The 17758-nt window shown below is 36.8% G+C and overlaps 1 protein-coding gene across 1 annotated transcript in view; it reads left to right on the top strand.

Moving 5' to 3' along the window:
- Nucleotides 1–17483, top strand: part of TAF1B (TATA-box binding protein associated factor, RNA polymerase I subunit B) — a 45749-nt gene extending 28266 nt beyond the window's left edge. Inside the window, exons 9-15 of the mRNA XM_053938714.1 lie at nt 5578–5725; nt 7767–7944; nt 8249–8295; nt 11058–11148; nt 11602–11672; nt 13582–13807; nt 16822–17483. Of these exons, the coding sequence (XP_053794689.1) occupies nt 5578–5725; nt 7767–7944; nt 8249–8295; nt 11058–11148; nt 11602–11672; nt 13582–13807; nt 16822–17014 (954 nt within the window). The 3' untranslated portion in view covers nt 17015–17483. The remainder of the gene's footprint in view (nt 1–5577; nt 5726–7766; nt 7945–8248; nt 8296–11057; nt 11149–11601; nt 11673–13581; nt 13808–16821) is intronic.
- The last annotated feature ends 275 nt before the right edge of the window (nt 17484–17758 follow it).

Genomic DNA, 17758 nt, shown 5'->3' on the forward strand with positions numbered 1-17758 from the left:
GTTTAAAAATAAATCGGCAGTACTTGCTGGTGTAGGTTTATAAGGGAGGTAGCCAGATTAGTAGTACTGTAAGAACACACAAAAAACATGAAAAAAATCATTAATGATCTACTGATTGGTCCACAAGGTCATTTCATTCAGTTTTAAATACTAATTTGGGTGTAAATTTCACAGTTAATACGGTTATTGTCTCTACTGTCAAGTCTTTTATGCAATCTTCATGCACTGTGGCTGCTGTCATCCCACATCAGGCTCATGCTGCAGATGACCAGATATATCTGAACCAGTTGAGCAGCAGAAGCAAAGTAAGGTGAGCCAGGTGCCATAGAGAACTTGACTGCTCTGCTTATTGTTGGTACTTGATTTTACCTTATGTAAATGTAAAGGCATCTTAGGTTCCTGGGAATGTATATTTCAATCCAGGCAGCATTCAAAGATCTTTACACACACTAGGACAGCCATTTGGTTTATTATTTTTTACAATAAATATATTTTATTTTATGGGCATACCCTGCTTTACACAAGGTTTGAAGCAAAATTCTGGATTGTGTTGCAAAAACCCCTTCTTCAACCCTCATAACTTGTTGTTTTCCAAACCTACAAGTTAAATGGCTTTATTAATCCATTTCCTGATAAGTTTAGTACAAGCTTTTTCAAACTCGGTCTAAGTTGAATTTGTCATCTTAAAAATGATGACGCCTTGCATATCCAACTCTAAACATTAGAAGATTCCCTGAAATTTCCAAAAAGCTGATAATGTAAAAATGAGTCAGACCTTATTAGGTCCCAGAATTAAAATGTCATTAAAGAAATCCCTTGGAAAAAATGTCCATTGTGCAATATAAGCAGCACAAAGTAGGTGGAACTTCAGAGCATGTGCAGGCATGGGAAAAAAAGGGTCCCAGGATGGAAATGCACAGGTAGAAGGAGAAGGAAGAGAACTGTGCTGCAAAAAAAGTACTGAACAGGAAAGAAAGATGGAAAGGAAAATATAAAATGAAGAATTTAAAATAACTGTATAATTATTTATTTTCAGAAATAATAGAACATTATCATTATAATATAAGCTGAGTTGTGAATATGTAAGTAATGGGATATTGTCCTGATACAGATGAAGGAAATGGCTTACACAGTTATCCAGGAAGAGATTCAGTCAGACCACATTTAAAGCAAGAAATTATGGAGCCTGCAAATTGTTCTAGAGAGCCAGCCAGTGCATACTATTTTCTGCTTGTTGATCAGCAATATTCTGATATTGTCCAAACAAGTAGGAGAGGCTTAATCTTGGCTTACTCAAAACAATTACCTGTTACTGTGATCTGATTATCATGCTAATAGTTTGGCTCCTCTGCTCCTGAAAACTAGTTTGTTGTTTTCTAATACAGGTGAAAAATGCCATGTGACTTCGAAAGATAAAGACAACTGATTTAAATAGTTTAATGAATATTTATCATTATGAAAATCTTGTTATAGACACATTTTCACTGACTCAACAATGTGTATTTTGTTCTCCTGTGCTCAGGGGGCAGGGGAAAGTACTCTCAAGTAATACTAATCTTCTATACTGCTTTCTGGAGTGATCTTATTTGTCACATGTGGGAATAAGATACAAAGATTTTAAAAACAAAGTTTAAGAAAAGGTCTTGGCAATCTCTGTAGCCCATCTGGACAAGTTACAGACGCTGTCAGCGTTGTTGATCAGTCTTGAAGGAATCCCAGCTTGCGAAACACCTGAAAAGGATAGCAGGTGGAATAGCTTTAAAAGGGTTTTTTGTCAGTCTTCCTGGAATTATTAGGTGCCCTTAAGGGTTTGTAACTTGAGTTTTATATGTGGTTTTTATTGTGTTTCCCAGGTTCCCAAAACAAGGTGAGAGCTTAGTAACTTCATGTGGTGATGGACAGGGGAGTTGTCCTAAAATATAGCACAGAAGTACATCTTGAATTTTTTAATTTATGATCGGATAAGTGAAAGTTATACTTGGAAAGTGTGTGGCATATGATCTAACACTGTCCTCTATTGTCCAAGTACTCCTCCCTTGGGGTTTAATCATGGATTGCTGGAGGCAGAGTTTTTTAAGTGAAGGAGGCATGGCCTGGCTCTGAGTCCTGCTTTCCTAGTGGATTTGCTGGTTGGCTTCCAGCGCAACTTGTTTTATCAGGTTCTTTTCTTTTTTTTTTTTTTTAGAGATACTTAGCTGGGTAGAAGGTGGTAGCTTTTATTAATTTTGAGGCTGGTTGTTTGCTGCATCTTTCTTTTTCTTAATATTGTCTCAACATTTGCTGTGCTGGTTGTGTGGAATTTGGGAGTTCTTTCTCTTTTAACCCTCCCAGTTTGTTTGAAATTTTGCAGAATATAAGATTTTTCTGTGTGAACTCACATCTCTTTCAGAGTTAAACAGAGTATGAACAGGGCATACAGTGACTTGTGAAAACAGCCAGTGCTTGGTTACTGCAGAAACCCTTCAGTGTCATCAGTGTCCTTAGCCCTGAGCTTTCAGCCCTCAGCCCTGTGCTGTGTCCCAGGCAGGTGTGACCTTGTGCTGGATGCAGCTGGGCTTGCAGCTTCCGGTTCCAGTGGTGACTGCAAGCAGGGGTTCGGTTCAGCCTCACCGTCATGGCACAGCACTGGGACTACTGCAGGGAATGCTTTTGAGCTTAGGGTTTAAACCCTGGGAAACAGCAGCTGATTTGGTTGATCTTTATCTTCTCTTAGGATACACATTCCAAGGGTGTTCAGATCTCTTACGAACACACATCAACAAATAATGTTTTTTGTCTGTTAACACTGTTTCTAAAATAATCCAAGTGGTAGCTCTCAGTCTTAATTTTTATTTGCAGAATTTATACCACTTGTTTACCTTCAGAAAAAGGAAGGCATTGGTTGTCATTGCAAAGCAGAGCATTCTCTAGCCACTTTGAAAAAGAACCAAATTGCCTCCTGTAAATTGCAAACAAAAGCTTTGAACCAAAGTAGATATTGGGCAGAGGGAAGAAAGTTTGATTCACTAATACCTAGGATAGGAAAGTTGTCTCCTTGTCCTGGTACAGGGACAGAAGCTTAGGTAAAAGGTGATAAAGGTGTCGATGGGAGTCCTCCAATTAAGATCTATATTCCTTAAAGTAGCTCGGTGTCAGATCAAACTTTGGATAGCTCCATTGGTGATAGTTTAATGTTTGAGAACAGGAATGCTTCAAATTACTAAATTCCCAGTGTCTTAATTTATTTTCACATGTGATATATTATTAAGAAGCTACTAATTCAACTGCTTTTCATTGGGGAAAGCATTTTTCCTTGCTATCTAATTATGAATAGTATTCATGTAATGTTCTTATTTGAATTATGTGGGACTTCAATTTTTCTCCCAGCACACTCAAGAGAAGTTACATATGATTCAGGTTTTGTTCCCAGATTGGCTGGTATTCAATTTAGCACTGCTTTTTAGAAGGAATGGGAAGTACTGTGAGCCTGGTCTTCTGCAGAACTCTGGTAGTGCAAGTTTTTCTTGTTTCTCAAGATAGTCCTGGAGCAGTCTAAGCCAATTTTAACACTGTTTAGAAACTATAATGAACATGATACAACTTCCTAACTGTTACAAAAAGTTACATGTGTAATAGTAGGTGACAGCAGAATTATTCATTTGCCTAAGCATGTGTTCATGCAAGTCTGAACTGCAGTTTGAGGAGGGATAATTTTAAAAAAGACAGTGTAATGTTGGTAATCACTCAAAACAAAATTTGAGCATTGGCTACAGAGCTTATATCAAAATAAATGAAGGCAAATTATTGAATAAAACTACATTAGGTCACATCATGTCTTGCTGTAAACACGGTTACTCTGTAATCTGAACCAAAAAAAGAGCAGAAGCTTGAATTCACTTTTGTTCAGGAAAGTTTTGAAGCTGTGCACAAAGTATAAAGCCCTGCTAAGTTTCTTTTAAAGGAAGGTTCCATATTACAAATTGACTTTATAAAATATAAATACATGACAAAGTGCTTTGCTGAATTAGAAAAATCCCTGGCTAAGGCAGAAAAATCATTGCTTTTTATACATTTAAAATGGTAAAGTAGCCTGGACAACTGAAATTGTTGCTTTTAGAGGTAAATTCAAGTAATCATTTTAACTGCAGAAAATTAAGAATGTTTAATTAAACAGCTCAGGTATTGTGAAAGGAGGGGCAAACCTTACATCCATACTTATGCAAACTTCAGGTCCGGCTGAGTTCATTATGAATAAACATGTCAAAATCTTTCTGTAAGTTATATTCTCCTATAGCAGAAAAACCTCAGTACAAATTGAGAGAACTGTCTTATGCAGCCAGTGGTTTCAAAAAGAGAATTTCAGATTTATAGTCACTAATAAATATGCAATTATGGATTTTTTTTTAACTAAATGACATGAAAGATTCTGTGGAAGGGTTCTAGAGAATGTGGGCCTAGTGCTGAATGGGAATGTGGTCACAAAGACCAAGGAGAAGACTAAAGTGATGATTGTTCTTTTTGCCTCAGTTTTTAAGAAGCAGTTTAGGGAATATGTGAAGGAAGTGGATGTATGAAGGTTCACAGGCTATGATGAGATACTGCACAAGTGTTGAGGCAGCTGGCTGGTGTCATTGCAAGGTCACTATCAATAAGTTTTGAGCAGTTTTGGTGACTGCACAAGTCCTCAAGGGAGGCAGGGGCTCCTTCCTCTCTACTTGGCACTGGCGAGGTACATCAGGAGTGCTGGGTGCTGTTCTGGGCTACCCAGTACAAGGGAGACATGAATGCAGTGGAGTGAGTCCTATAAAGGGCTGTGGAGATCAGGGAGTGGAGCCTGACAAATGAGGGGAGCTGAGAGTGCTGTGACTGTTCGTCCTGGAGCTGGAGGATATTCAGGGCACGTATGATGTGGTACCTGCAGGAGGGTGCAAAGGAGGAAAATCAGATCCTCCTTAGTGATATCCAGTGACTGGATGAGAAGAAACGGGCATTGAAATACAAGAAATTCCATTTAAGTGTAAGGGAAAACAAAATCTTTTTTTCCTTTGTGCAGTGGAGTTGATGAAATACTGGAGCAGATTTCCCACAACCCTTGGAAGCTGCCATCTATGGAGATTTCAGTATCTGACTGGATGTGGTCCTGGGCAGCCTGATTGAGCTGACCCAAGCAGAGGCTTGGACACAGTGGTCTCAAGCAGTCCCTGCCAGCCTCCACCTTGTGTGCTTCTCTGACCTCTTAGGTCTTTAGACAGTTCACCTTCAATTGCATCTCTGTTGGTTTTTTCCCAAAACTCTCAGTTTTGGAGCATCTGGATGTATAATGGGCATTTCACAAGAAAGGTGGTGAGGTGGTGGGAAATCTGAAGCAACTTTCTATTTGTTCCTTATATACTTCATGGGATTTAAAACTAGCATGTTTCTCTTTGCAGTACTGCAATCTAGCTCTATTCTTGCACATGCGTTTGGTCATAGTGTGCTAAAAGAATCTGTATAAATAATCCTGTATCAAACAATTCAGAATTTAACATGAATAATTTTAAATAATTAACAACTATGGTAATAGAGCAAATGTATAACCCCTCTAACCCTGTCTTTCAGTCGTGGCCTACATATGAAGAAGTATTCGACAAAATGCATGAACTTGCAGCATTTTTAGACCTGCCTCGTTTTCCAGATATAACAGAAAGCTGCTTTCTTCATCCAGACATGCTGTGCATGAAGTACTTGATGGAAGCTAATTTACCTGGTAAATATTTTCCCTAGCCTGAACTGATAAAATTTTTCTATGGTTTAGTAAACTCTAGCAAAAAGGCTTAAATTACTACTTCAAAAGGGCCTGCTTTTTTCCTTCTAATTTGTTCCCATTTCAGCTTGAACTGAAAGATATTCTTTCTATAGAGAGCACCTTCCTCAAACATTTAGAGTATGTGTTATGGGCCTAGATATGCAGGGGCACTCTGATGTTGGCTCTATAAGGCTGTGGAGTGGATACTTCATTTTAAATCTTTTAGTATCCATGTGAACTAAGAGGCACCTGTTGAATTCATGATACATTAACTTCAGCTAAATGATTCGTGTAGTTGGGACCTGATTGCTTAGCTCTGAAATTCCCATATGTAATAATGGCCGTACATTCTTTAACAAAGAATATATTTTGTGTATTATATAATATTGTATATTACTATTTCTTTCAATATTAATTAATGGTGAGTAACAGATCAGGTTCTGTCTCACTTGATTTATATTTTAGTTCTGAAATCATATATAGCATAAGTATTGACTTTTTTTGTCTATCCTAAAATTAAGTCATGAATATTGACTTGTCAAAGAAAGACCAGTATGTCCTAGTAGTGAACTCTCTGTTGGGTTACCATACTTTCTGTCAAATACCATTGTGACTGAAGATGTGTTACACAGACAGATGGCCTGTAAAGTTTTTTTTCTGAAAACATACCAACAGTTCATAGTAGGGGAGGGAGTTATTGTGTTATTTTGCAATTAGTTACAATGAATAAAAGTGTTTGGTTTTTTATTTATTCACAATTGAATAAAGAGAAGATAACGAACAGGTGTATGGCTAAAATTCTGGAGTAGTAATTCTGATTTTGTAGTTTTATGCCAGTGTTGTGGTCCCATAGAGGATTACATTATTTTATAGATAGTGAAAAAAAGCTGCAAATTTGTCGTTTTCAGATCTTTTACAGAGAAATGCAAAGCTAAGTACTCTTTGAAAATTACTGCAGAAAAGGAATATATTGCAACTAAGATTTTCATCATATAGCAGCATTTTTTAAAAAATTGAAAAGGGCCGCTGCTGTTGACTAACAACTCCAAAAAAAAAAAAAAAGCAATGAATTGGGAGTGTTAAAGGACACTAAATACCAATGAAGAGATTATTTTATGTATCTGGAATAAAACTAAATATGCTTGTAGTATTTATAAGAAAATTTAGTTTCCAAATTTTTTATAACCTTTACTGCTATATGCAAGAGGATTAAAAACGAGTTCCTACTGAACTCTTTGTAAGCAGCAGAAGGTATAAGTACAGCTGGATTAAGGTTGTACTTAGTCATACATTGCTAACCTTTGTGGAATCTGATGGTGATGTAATCAACTCCTGTATTTCTTGCTGAACAGGAAAGGTGAGAAATTTGGGGGATTTGTATCTGTGAAAAATAAGCAGAGTAATAAGAGCCTGCATAGATAGGCTGCTGTGTATCTCGTGGAGCTGCAGCTGGATCTCCCTGGCACAGCCCGCGCGTGGAGAGCTCAGCAGCTTCTGCTGGGGGAGCAGCCAGTGCTGCCCTGCCACGACCAAACTGCTCTCCATGCCCAGCCAGCTTCTTTACAACCAGCCCTGCTCCTCCTTTGTGCAGGGCTGATTCCTGCCATGGGTGCTTAGTCAACATGCAGGAAAAAAGTTTGTCACAAGTTTTTTGCTTTTGGGGATTTTTAAAAAATATATTTATGTGGATTTACAATAGGCTTTCCCACAAGAATGTTCAGGATGATTTCACTACATTATTCAAGTAACATCAAAGCACTATTAAATATGTGATTTTTTAAATTCTCCATATGAATATATAATAAGTCATTCCACATAAGTACAGTGAAGGTTGCCTAATATTTTTAAAAGTATCCAAAAATAATACTCAGCCCAAAGAATATGTCTGTCAAATGGTCCTAAAAGACCTAAGCAGTGTTTTCCGCAAATGGCTAACATATTTGCACTGTAAAAATATTTTTAGCTTGTCTTAACATTTTACATTTTTATTTATGTTAATCAGATGAATTGCATAATTGGACTTGTCGAGTGGTGAAAAAGATTGGTATTGGAGAAGTGGATTTCCTGACTCTTATGCCTGGGAATAAGTCAAGAAGAAAAGTGAAATATGATGTTCTTGCTACAGCAGTTATTGTAGTTGTGCTCAAATTATTGTTTTTATTAGATGATCACTATGAATGGTAAGTGTACAGACAAATCTGTAGCAACCCTCAAATTTCGAATAATGCAAATGCTTGTCTCCGATGGTTCTTTCTTTAGAGTTAAATTTATACTATTGGAATTTAAATTAAGTTCAGTAGCTTAAACCATACACTTGAAGGCATTTTAGACATGAAATATTAGTTACTTTTAAAATTCGTTGGGTTTTATCTGATACTTGGAATAAAATTAGGATGCCATTTTTGTCCATTGTATTTGAACTTCATGTGAAAAGTGTAGTATTTGATCTACATCACAGCCTGATTTTTAAAAATTTTTTTACAGGTTACTTTCAGAGTTTGCTGAAGAAAGAAATAAAAATAACACAGAAGGTACATAAATATTCTAATAGAAGCAGTGTTATGATTTTGTAAATTAAACAGTTTTGCAGTCAGGGTTAGAAAGACTTTTCTTATTGATCATGAAAATATGTTTTTTTCATTCATTAAGGGCAAATTTTATTTGGAAAAAAGAGTAGATCCTGTTCATGTAAAATGGCCTCAGTGTACCTGCACAATTCTTATTGTTTGGAATAGGGGAGTTTGGTACACATTTTGCTGGGTGCCTTTCTGCTTGTGCATGTTTGCCTCTTGGTTTAGAGTTTTATGTGTGGTAGGTGGACATGAATGGATATGCCATGAAAAGGGAGAACACTTTGATCGTAAATAGCAGATACTTACTAGGGGCATCAAACCACATTTATGATAAAATCCAAACTTGTTTAGTCTTGTTAAATAAAATGTCTTAGTGTGTAACATATTTCAGATGTAATCTAGTTTCTTAGTCCAAATAATCCTGAGAGAGTGTGGAAAAGCTAGCAGCAATTAAGATGGAGAAGATAACGGTGTGAACATGGTTCTTTGAGGGCAGAAAGACCAAATCAAAGATTAGGAATCTTCAGGAAGATATTCCATGGCCCAATCCAAATCACAGTTGAAGATAAGATCCAAGATGTGTTACAGTGGTTTATCTGTTAGGCCTTTTATCCAGTTTTGGGTCATTTTGACCCTTCTGATGTTTTGTTTAAAATTTAGATCCATAATAAAATTATGGTGTTAGTCATGTGTGAGCTCAATTACTGCTGTAACTAGAGACAGTCATCACTGTTAACTAAAACGGGTAATTTTCACATTCAGGTGGATACGCAAACTTGTGGTGGATTTTTTCTTTTCCTTTTTACTTCCCTTGAAAACTTGAAGTACATGATAGTGACAGGAGTGGGGAGTTGTGCAACTGCTTTACAAGCTGAGGCTCATTAATGTCTTAATGGGGTTTCTCCCTTATTAACAAGTCTCATTGCCCTTGGGAATTAACAGCTCATTCTTTGCCCATTTTTTACTTTAAAATCTGCTGGTGCAAATGATCCATATGTTCTGTTTTGTTGTCCCTGTGCTTAAGATGTCGGGGTGATGGTGAGCAGCCATGCAGAGGAGCTGATGTGAGAATTTCTGTTAGACAACTGATCAGCACCAGAGCTCAAAACTGCCTCTGGCATTTTCCCAAAGTTAGAGTGCTTAAATGAATAATGGTTAATACCAAGTTTTAAAGATTCAAGTTATGTTGACTCCATTCTCAACTTAAGTATCCATTCTCTAGGCTTTTTTTTTTTTAATTAAAAAATAGTATTTCAGCTCCTACATTTCTTCAAGTCACACTGGAAGCAGTAGAGTAGATAGTTGTAGTTACCTACTCTGTGTGTTCTGTGAACTGCACACTTCCACAATACGGTTTTTGTTCAAATTAAAGGTGATTGAGATATATATAGATGTATTTGTGTGTGTGTGTGTGTGTGTCAGAGCTGTGTATTTTCCAGTCAGCTCAGCTGCATGAACATCAAACCAGCAGTACTGGCCAGGTAAAGGGTTATTACAGTGTAGCATCATGTCTCTGACAACAGGTTTGCATGTGACAGATGCTTAATAATTCATAGAAAGTTTAACACAAATGTCTACCACCTCCCACACTGCTCTCCCAGCAATTTAGGAGTATTTACTTAAACCTCAGGGTTTCAGGAGCTCATAAAAGAAGTTGTATCCAGACCTTTGAATTTCAAGGACTGCTGAGGGCTCTTTGTTCCTTTCACGTGTCTCTTGCTTTTTGTGACCATCTATGTTTTTAGAATCTAGGCATTCTGAGGCAGGATAATACAAATGGCAGAAATGCAAATAATACAAAAGGTATATAAGTGTGATTGTCAGATCAGTATATTCCCCTTCAGGAGAGTTTGAACAGCTGGCTGGCAAAGCTGAGCATGACGCAAGCATCGCATGCAGTGCAGCTCAGGCCATGGGGAAATGCAAAGTCTGGTTAATTCACAATGCAGATATTCCACCCACGGGGAATAAAAGTTGATTATTTTTAAATATATAAATCTACACTTTCTGTTTGGACTTCTTATCCTTACTGTACCCAGTTGGTCTGCTTCAGTCCTGAGCTTCTTGGAGGGTTAGTGATAAAGGTGCTGTTAAAATGTCCTGTGTCTTCATGTTTTTGCATGTGCTGTTAAATACTTGTTCACATATCAACAAGTGAAGTTCCTCTGCTCCAAACCATGAGAGGCTGAGATGAAGTGAAGACCATTGTCTAGTTTATCTTTCCAACCATGTAAGATTTCATGGGTAGTGGGATAGACAGTGGGGAGCTGATGAAACTATGTAAAATTTTGCATCTGAGCTTCTTAAGGTTTTATTTGTTTGAACGTAAGCTCGATGCATAGTTCCATTAATACCTTGAATTCAACTCTGAAACAGTTGAAGGCCACTCCACACAGTGGAGAACTCGTTGATTTGGTAGAGAGGAGGTAGCTTCTAGGCTCACCTTTCCAGAAAAGAGGGAAAAGGTTTGACTTGTGCTAAACCTATGAAATCTAAGATACGGGGCTTCTTTGCACTTCTTGTGACATAGTGTTCTTTCACTCCATTTCTGCATTTCCCTTTTTTACAGAATTATCAGATCAAGTGTGTTTTATTTAAGCACATAGCATTCGGGGTAGTTTGTATACAGGTGCAAGATGCACAGTCTAACTGCTTGGAGACCACCTTCTCTGTCATTTCTTTCATTTCTTCCCAAACTAAAGTGTGTATGTTTTATTCAGGGGGCCCATATTTTGAGTTCAAGAAGTGGTATGAGGTGGTAAAACATTCCTTGGATGTGGAGCAAAAGAAATTGGATGAAGAAAGAGCCAAGTAAGAGGTTTTTAAGTGCTTCTTTTTTAAGGTAGACAGTTCTGCATGAACTCCTCATCCCTACAGAAATAAAAAAAAGTTAGAAATTTGCTCCACATGTCCATTCACCAAGCTTGAGTGAATAGAATTACTAAATCACTGTCTTAATTTTCTATTTACACTCATAATGTTTATCCAGGTTATTTATTAAATGCTCACTTACTGTGAAAAATAGCTTATACAGCTGAACAATTAACTGATTACAGTAGATCTAGGCTAACATGCCTCGGTTTGCCTACTCAGAAAAATATGTCCTTTATGCGTTGGAGGGGCAATGGCTTTTAATAGCACTAAACACTAGATTATTTTGATTTTAATTTAAAACTTCAGCAGTATTTGTAATAAGTTATTACTCATTTATTCATTAGATCCAGCTTTCTTTTTGTTAACAATTCTTATGTCTCTTACTGGTAGGTATCTGTGGAGATGTGAAAAGCCATTGTTTTATTCAGTCAAGAATAAATCTAAAGTTCTAAAGAGAAGACGTGAGTAAACTTTGCTTCTTTCCAGAAACACAGAACTCTGCTCCAACTTTTCCCATCATAGAAGATCTTCAGCTGTGACTGATAACATTTACATCTTAAAATATTTTGTCTCCTCTCTTTCATCTCTGGGTACAATTAATGCAATACTGTTTTACAACCTGTGGCTGGAATTTTTCCAACATGCACAACTGAAACTGCCTTTGCCAGTCTTCCTAACAACCTACTGAACCATGTCTCAGAAGGAGCGCTCTTAGCCTCATCTTCTCTAGTTTGCCTTTATATCACTGTTCCTCGTGAGTTGTTGGTCTTCCATAGCTTTCCTGTCTGTTTCCTCCTTTAGTTTCTTGAACGCTTTGGTATGAATATCCCAGTATGTCCTTTAGTAGATCTTGCACGTCCCTCTTCTCTGCCACTCCTTCTTGCAATCCTCTACAGAAAGCAAGGAAGGCTTTAGTTGCGTAGCTAGCTGTATGTGGTCAGAATGCAAGTACAGCTGCTGAATTTTAGTAGCTCTGGAAGTACTTGTGAGAAGTTTCTGGGGTTTGTGTTGCCATAAAAGCAAAGAAACAAAACAACAAAACCCCAGTTGTCTGCAGAAATAAGGCAAACCAGAATTTTATTCAACCAAATTAGATCTGGATTTCTTCATTCTACATTTTATGTTATCCAGAAAGCAGAAGGCATTTGGAGAGAGATACGAAGTGTGACAAGTGGTATTTTTCACTTTCTATGTTCTTTCAGTTTCTGGAAGCGACTGGTTCAGGGACTTCTAAACAAGTTTTATAATCCTATTTGGTTTGAATTATGCATGTTGGATTTCTCCTTCAAGAATGCAGTGGGGTTTTTTTAAGTACTTACTCTTCAAAATCCTCTTGGGGTTATCCTGCAGTCAAGTCATGTTCTGTGGAAAACTATGTTTAGATGTATTTTATTTCAAGCTGATTATTTACTCAGATGCCCTTTAATTCCTGCATTTGTAGGAAAAGAGATTCCTCTTCTGGCTCTGCTTCTCTTGGAGCTAGAAGAGGACCACTTTGATTACAGAGCTTTATCATAATGTTGTGAGCAGTAATACTACATAATTGCAACTGGGCAGGATTCATCTTAAAACAAATGTAACATAATAGAGACAGGGCTCTAGAACACTTATGTGCCAGATACACATTTTCAGAAACCTTCCTAAACTTTGGATTTTGATCATAGATTTTAGTGTTGTCTTGAAAGATAAACTTCCCAGTCCTTGGATTATTTTAGGAGGTTTTTTACTATGTTTTTTTTTTCTTCAGTACATGAATGAATTTATTTAAATACAGCTCATAAAAAGAAGTTAAAGCTCCAACAATGTTTTTTAACTTGCATTTTATCCTAGAGAAACAAGGCATAGGCAGTCATACAATATCTGATCCATCATGATTACCTTCTTTCCCTTCTCAGTCTCAGTAACTTAGGAAAGCTTGTCATTCATCCACTAGCAGCAGGGAAACATGGAGTGGGTTTTTTTTTGTTGTTGGGGGTTTTTTACCAGTTGAAATTTGCACCGTGAAAAACTTAACCTTGAATCTATGTGTGCATGAATGTGCTTCCTAACAGCATAAAAATCGTGGCAGTATCAAATGGATTTTACAGGTTTTACTTGTAGGAATGTTTTAGAGTGCCCCACTACTAATAGCATCAGATATAAAAGACAGGGCATTTTGAATTCTGTTTCAAAATGTTTCACTAAAACCTGTAAAGAGGGTGGCAGAGATAACCTAGAGACTTCCAGGATTTCTCAGTCTTTCATGCAGAGGTTAAAAAAAAAAATTTAAAAAGCACAAATACCCCATTTTCTTCTTGTATTAATCAGTTCTAAACAGTATTCTGGTACTTAATACTTTTGCATTTGTTTCTTTTGTTTCTCTTTGCACAGAAATGGTTGTGAACTTACAAAATCAGTTTGGCAAGCTGTCTGGTTCAGTGCAACGTGCTGAAAAGCCAAATCCTTCAAGTTTTCAGTTACGTTGGTCTGAAGAAAACACAGATGGGAGTTGTTTTCATGGGCATAGCCTGAAGGGAGTTTTGCAAGAGAAACGTGGTTTATTGACAGCCATGAACCCTGACTATTGGCTGTGTACAGTTAAACTATGCAATGAGAAGTAAGTATTCACATTTTTGCTAAATACATTTTGGAAAGTTCTCCTGAAAGTAAAGTCCTGTATATATATTTTTTCAAATGACAAATACAGGGTGTGTGCACAGCTATGTGCTCACACACAGTTACAGTCATTTCTGGAAAGGGGTGTGTGAGGAATGGATAGTCTCGGACTGTGAGTAGACAAACTGTAACATGCAGACTGAGCAAAGTGAGCTTATAAGAGAGGAGATGAGACAAGATCAACAACTAGAGTCACATGGCAAGAGTAGCAGCTAGGTGCAAATACTCAATCTCTTTACAGTGTTTTATAAAAATATTTGTGATGCAACTCTCCAGAGAATGGAAAAACAGTCCCATTCCTCTCCTCCATGACATCTAAAAAGGCACAGAAAATTAATTTTCTAAATCGCTATACTGATTTTCGGATGGCCTTAATCACAGTGACTTCTGGATCATATATCAGACTTTGGTTCTACTATTGGTTGTATTATGAAATCCTATTCCAGAAAAGGAATGTACTGGTGAATATCAGTGAAGAAGATCAACTCTGTAGCTGGCTTGGATTCTCCTGAATTTCTTGTGTATGCTGTTGGAAAGTGTTTTTTTGAAAGGAGGTTGGGTTACATTCATGTGAAATGAGATTTCATTTTTCTGTTGAGTAACATGTGAAATCTTTATCTGATATATAATTTGAAATGGTATTCAGAGATCAGTAACCCCTATGCAGTCTTAGCAATATGGTCCTGATTCCCCTTGAAAATAATTGGCTTTTACAAGTATGCAGTCTTTTCTGTCTTTCGGTGGATTTATTTGCTTATCTTTATTTTCCTTTTCACGTTACTTTTCACATACCCACAGTGACATAAATGGGTTGGAATAATGTAAGCACAGTGTTACATTACAAGAGGTTTGGTTATATGGATTCATTCTTTTGTATGAATAAGAACCTTTTTTTTTTTTTAAAGGGAGTAGAGGTAATAATCCTTTTACCACAGATTTGCGTAAATCTTACGTACACATTGAACGAGTGGATATTTCGGTGTATGTTTGTATGAATAATCTTCCATGCAAAGTCTGTTTTTAAACTTACATTTTCATATGTAATATATTGAAATGTTAATGGCAAACTGTCATAACCTTCATGAAACAAGATTTGAATTTAAATTCTTACCGGTTAAATTTCCCATTATATCATTTGCAATGCAAGTAGTTAAGTATACATCTGACACTTACTTAACATTGGAAAACAACATCTACTCCCTCAGATATGAGGGTTTATCCTCTTTGTATGTAGAACAGAACTAAAAAAAAAAATCTTACAAATTCTCTTTCTCTAAAAATCAGCATGGCCTAACAGGACTGCTAAAATGCTTTATTCCTGGGACTAAAGTGTGATTACAGTGTCAGCAAAGCTGAGATCAGTGAAATGATTGGTGAAATGCTTTTACATTTTAAAATAAAACTTTGTTTTAAACTGGCTTCTAAACTGATTTGCTATTCTATTTATTATTTTCTATTACTCTATTTATTATATTCTATCTAAACTATTTACTATTACACCTAAGTCTTCAGGTGACGGGAGTTGTCCTCAGTGTTCATAAGGTCTTTTCCAACCTCAAGGACTGTATAATTCTGTATGTGATGAGATGATGAGAGTGTGAAAGATGTTGTAATGCTTTTGAGGGTGTGAGGTGGGGCAGAGGATGGGATGTATGGCATGACAGACCTAGTTCCAGATTCCCAGTGTGCCAGACTTGGGGAGGCTTTGAACAGACCATGCTCCCTGAAGTGCAGCTTGCCTGGCACTCAGGATGGGTCTGGCTGTTCCTCCAGTTCGAGGTAAAATGTAAATGTTTGCTGGGCCAGAGGGAGTGAGCAAATGACTTTATAGTCTAGTAATTAGCACACTTACTTGTAAATTGGGACAGACAGATCCCAGTCGTTGTTCTGGTGAATATTTAAGACAGCTGCTCTGAATCAGACACAGAGAACATTTTAAAATGCTTCTCCACATCCCAAGGCAATACCTAGTGAGTTAGAAGATGTATTTGGTTTATAGGTGAATATAGCACCTGAACCCCCATATCAATGTACAGTATTTTTATTTAAAAATTGAAACTTTGTAGGATTTTAAACTAAATTTGAGCCTTATCCAGATTAGTGGTTTTCCAACCTAAGTTGCTGAACTTAATGTTCACAGAACTCTCTCTGCAGATTGCCCTCTGTGTCATCTTTTGTTTGGTCTGACACTTGTTACCAGCAAGTCTAGTCTGCTATTTTTGTTATGTACATCATGAGTAAAATCACCTCGTCATTTTCATTGACATTTTGAGCACAAAAGCTACAAAATTATGAAGCAGAAGGCTGCTACAGCACTAATTACTTTCTGTTGACATCATCAGTGTTTGCTCCAATGTTTCCTATTTTACTGCATTGGCTTGACTTAGCTTTTCTCTCTTGTTTCTAGACATGTAATTTGTATTTAGCACACAAAGGCAATGGACAAGAAATGAATGGGTTATTATCCCATGACATCGTGTCAGGAAGGTGAGAGGGGAACCCTATGGAGAGAGGAGGACAGAGTAGAGAGCCTAAGGTGTCTGAATTGGATAGTCTTTAGAAATTTAAAAAATAGGGTGAGGTAGTCATTTTAATACTTCGCTACATTTGCTAAAAGCTGGAAGAACAAACAGTGATTCTGTTTCGTCCTGAAAGGCAAAGAATGTATTCTTTGCCTGGCTGAATAAGATCCTGATTCATAGTGCAAGAAGCTATAGTGGCTTTTTCTTAGTGTGTTTGCACCAGCTCTGAAGTGATTTTGGTTCAGTCCTATACTTCGTGGTTTTGCAGGAGTGGATCACTTCACAGGAATCAACACTGTAAACTAGAATTGTGATTTATGCTGTTGGTAAAGTGTAAAGTTTGTCTCTAATTACAGTTTAATATATAAATGCTGGCTAAATACTAAATGCACTTGTAATTTAGGGCTTTTGTTTTGTCCCCATTTCTTTTCAGATTGTGTGGTCATCTGGCTCATTACAGAGAAGTGGAGTTTCCCCAGAGTTACCATTTTGTACTAAGGTTGTTCTCTTTTCTTCTGAGGATTCAGCCCGCTTATATCCATGATGAGGTGTGTATGATAGAACACAAACTTTTTAATAAAAAACTCTGTAAAAAACTAAAATACAACACAGTGCTAAGGAAGTAAAAAAGGCCTAAAACCACCAGTATTAAACCCATGTGAATTAGTTGGTTGGATCCCAAAACCATGGTATTAATTTAAACTTACACTGATTCTTTTGTCTTGTGGACATTTTTTGTTAAGATAGTAGTGCTGAGATCTACTACTGTACTTCAGTTTTAGTGTCATTTTATCTATAATTTAAGTCACTGATACTGGGAAAGGAAACTGCCAAGAAAACTGTTAATGACCATTTATTTCATTAATTTGCATCTGAGCCAAAAGGAAGCTGTGAAGTTACCATTTTTTGGGGCATAATTGTACATATTTTGAGTGTACTGGACATGACATTAGCATCTAATTACATTGTGAGATTTTGCAATTAAAATACCTATTTTTTTACCTACCATTGTATGACAGTAAATATGTTTCTAGAAAATAATGTTTATTTTGTTTTTAAATACTATGTTAACAAATAAAAGAAGCAGTTGGTTAATGTTGTCGTTGCAGTGAGTTTTTTCTTTATTATTTCTAAACAGCATTCCAGTTGTTCTGGAATAACTCTGGCACTGTTTTCTACATTTCCTTCCATACTGTTTATTTCCCAGTCTCTTGTTTGCCTGAGACTCTCATTTATGTTAACACCTTTCAGGTCCACTTCCACTTCAGGCTTCACAGATTTTGCAGGTACTTTTTTATCTAGTATAAAATCTGATGCTATTTCTTGTGCAGTGCTAACTGCCAGGCCTCCTGACATTCTTCTTTTTCAAG

The sequence above is a fragment of the Vidua chalybeata genome, chromosome 3 (genome assembly GCF_026979565.1).
Source record: "Vidua chalybeata isolate OUT-0048 chromosome 3, bVidCha1 merged haplotype, whole genome shotgun sequence".
In the NCBI taxonomy this organism is placed as follows: domain Eukaryota; kingdom Metazoa; phylum Chordata; class Aves; order Passeriformes; family Viduidae; genus Vidua; species Vidua chalybeata.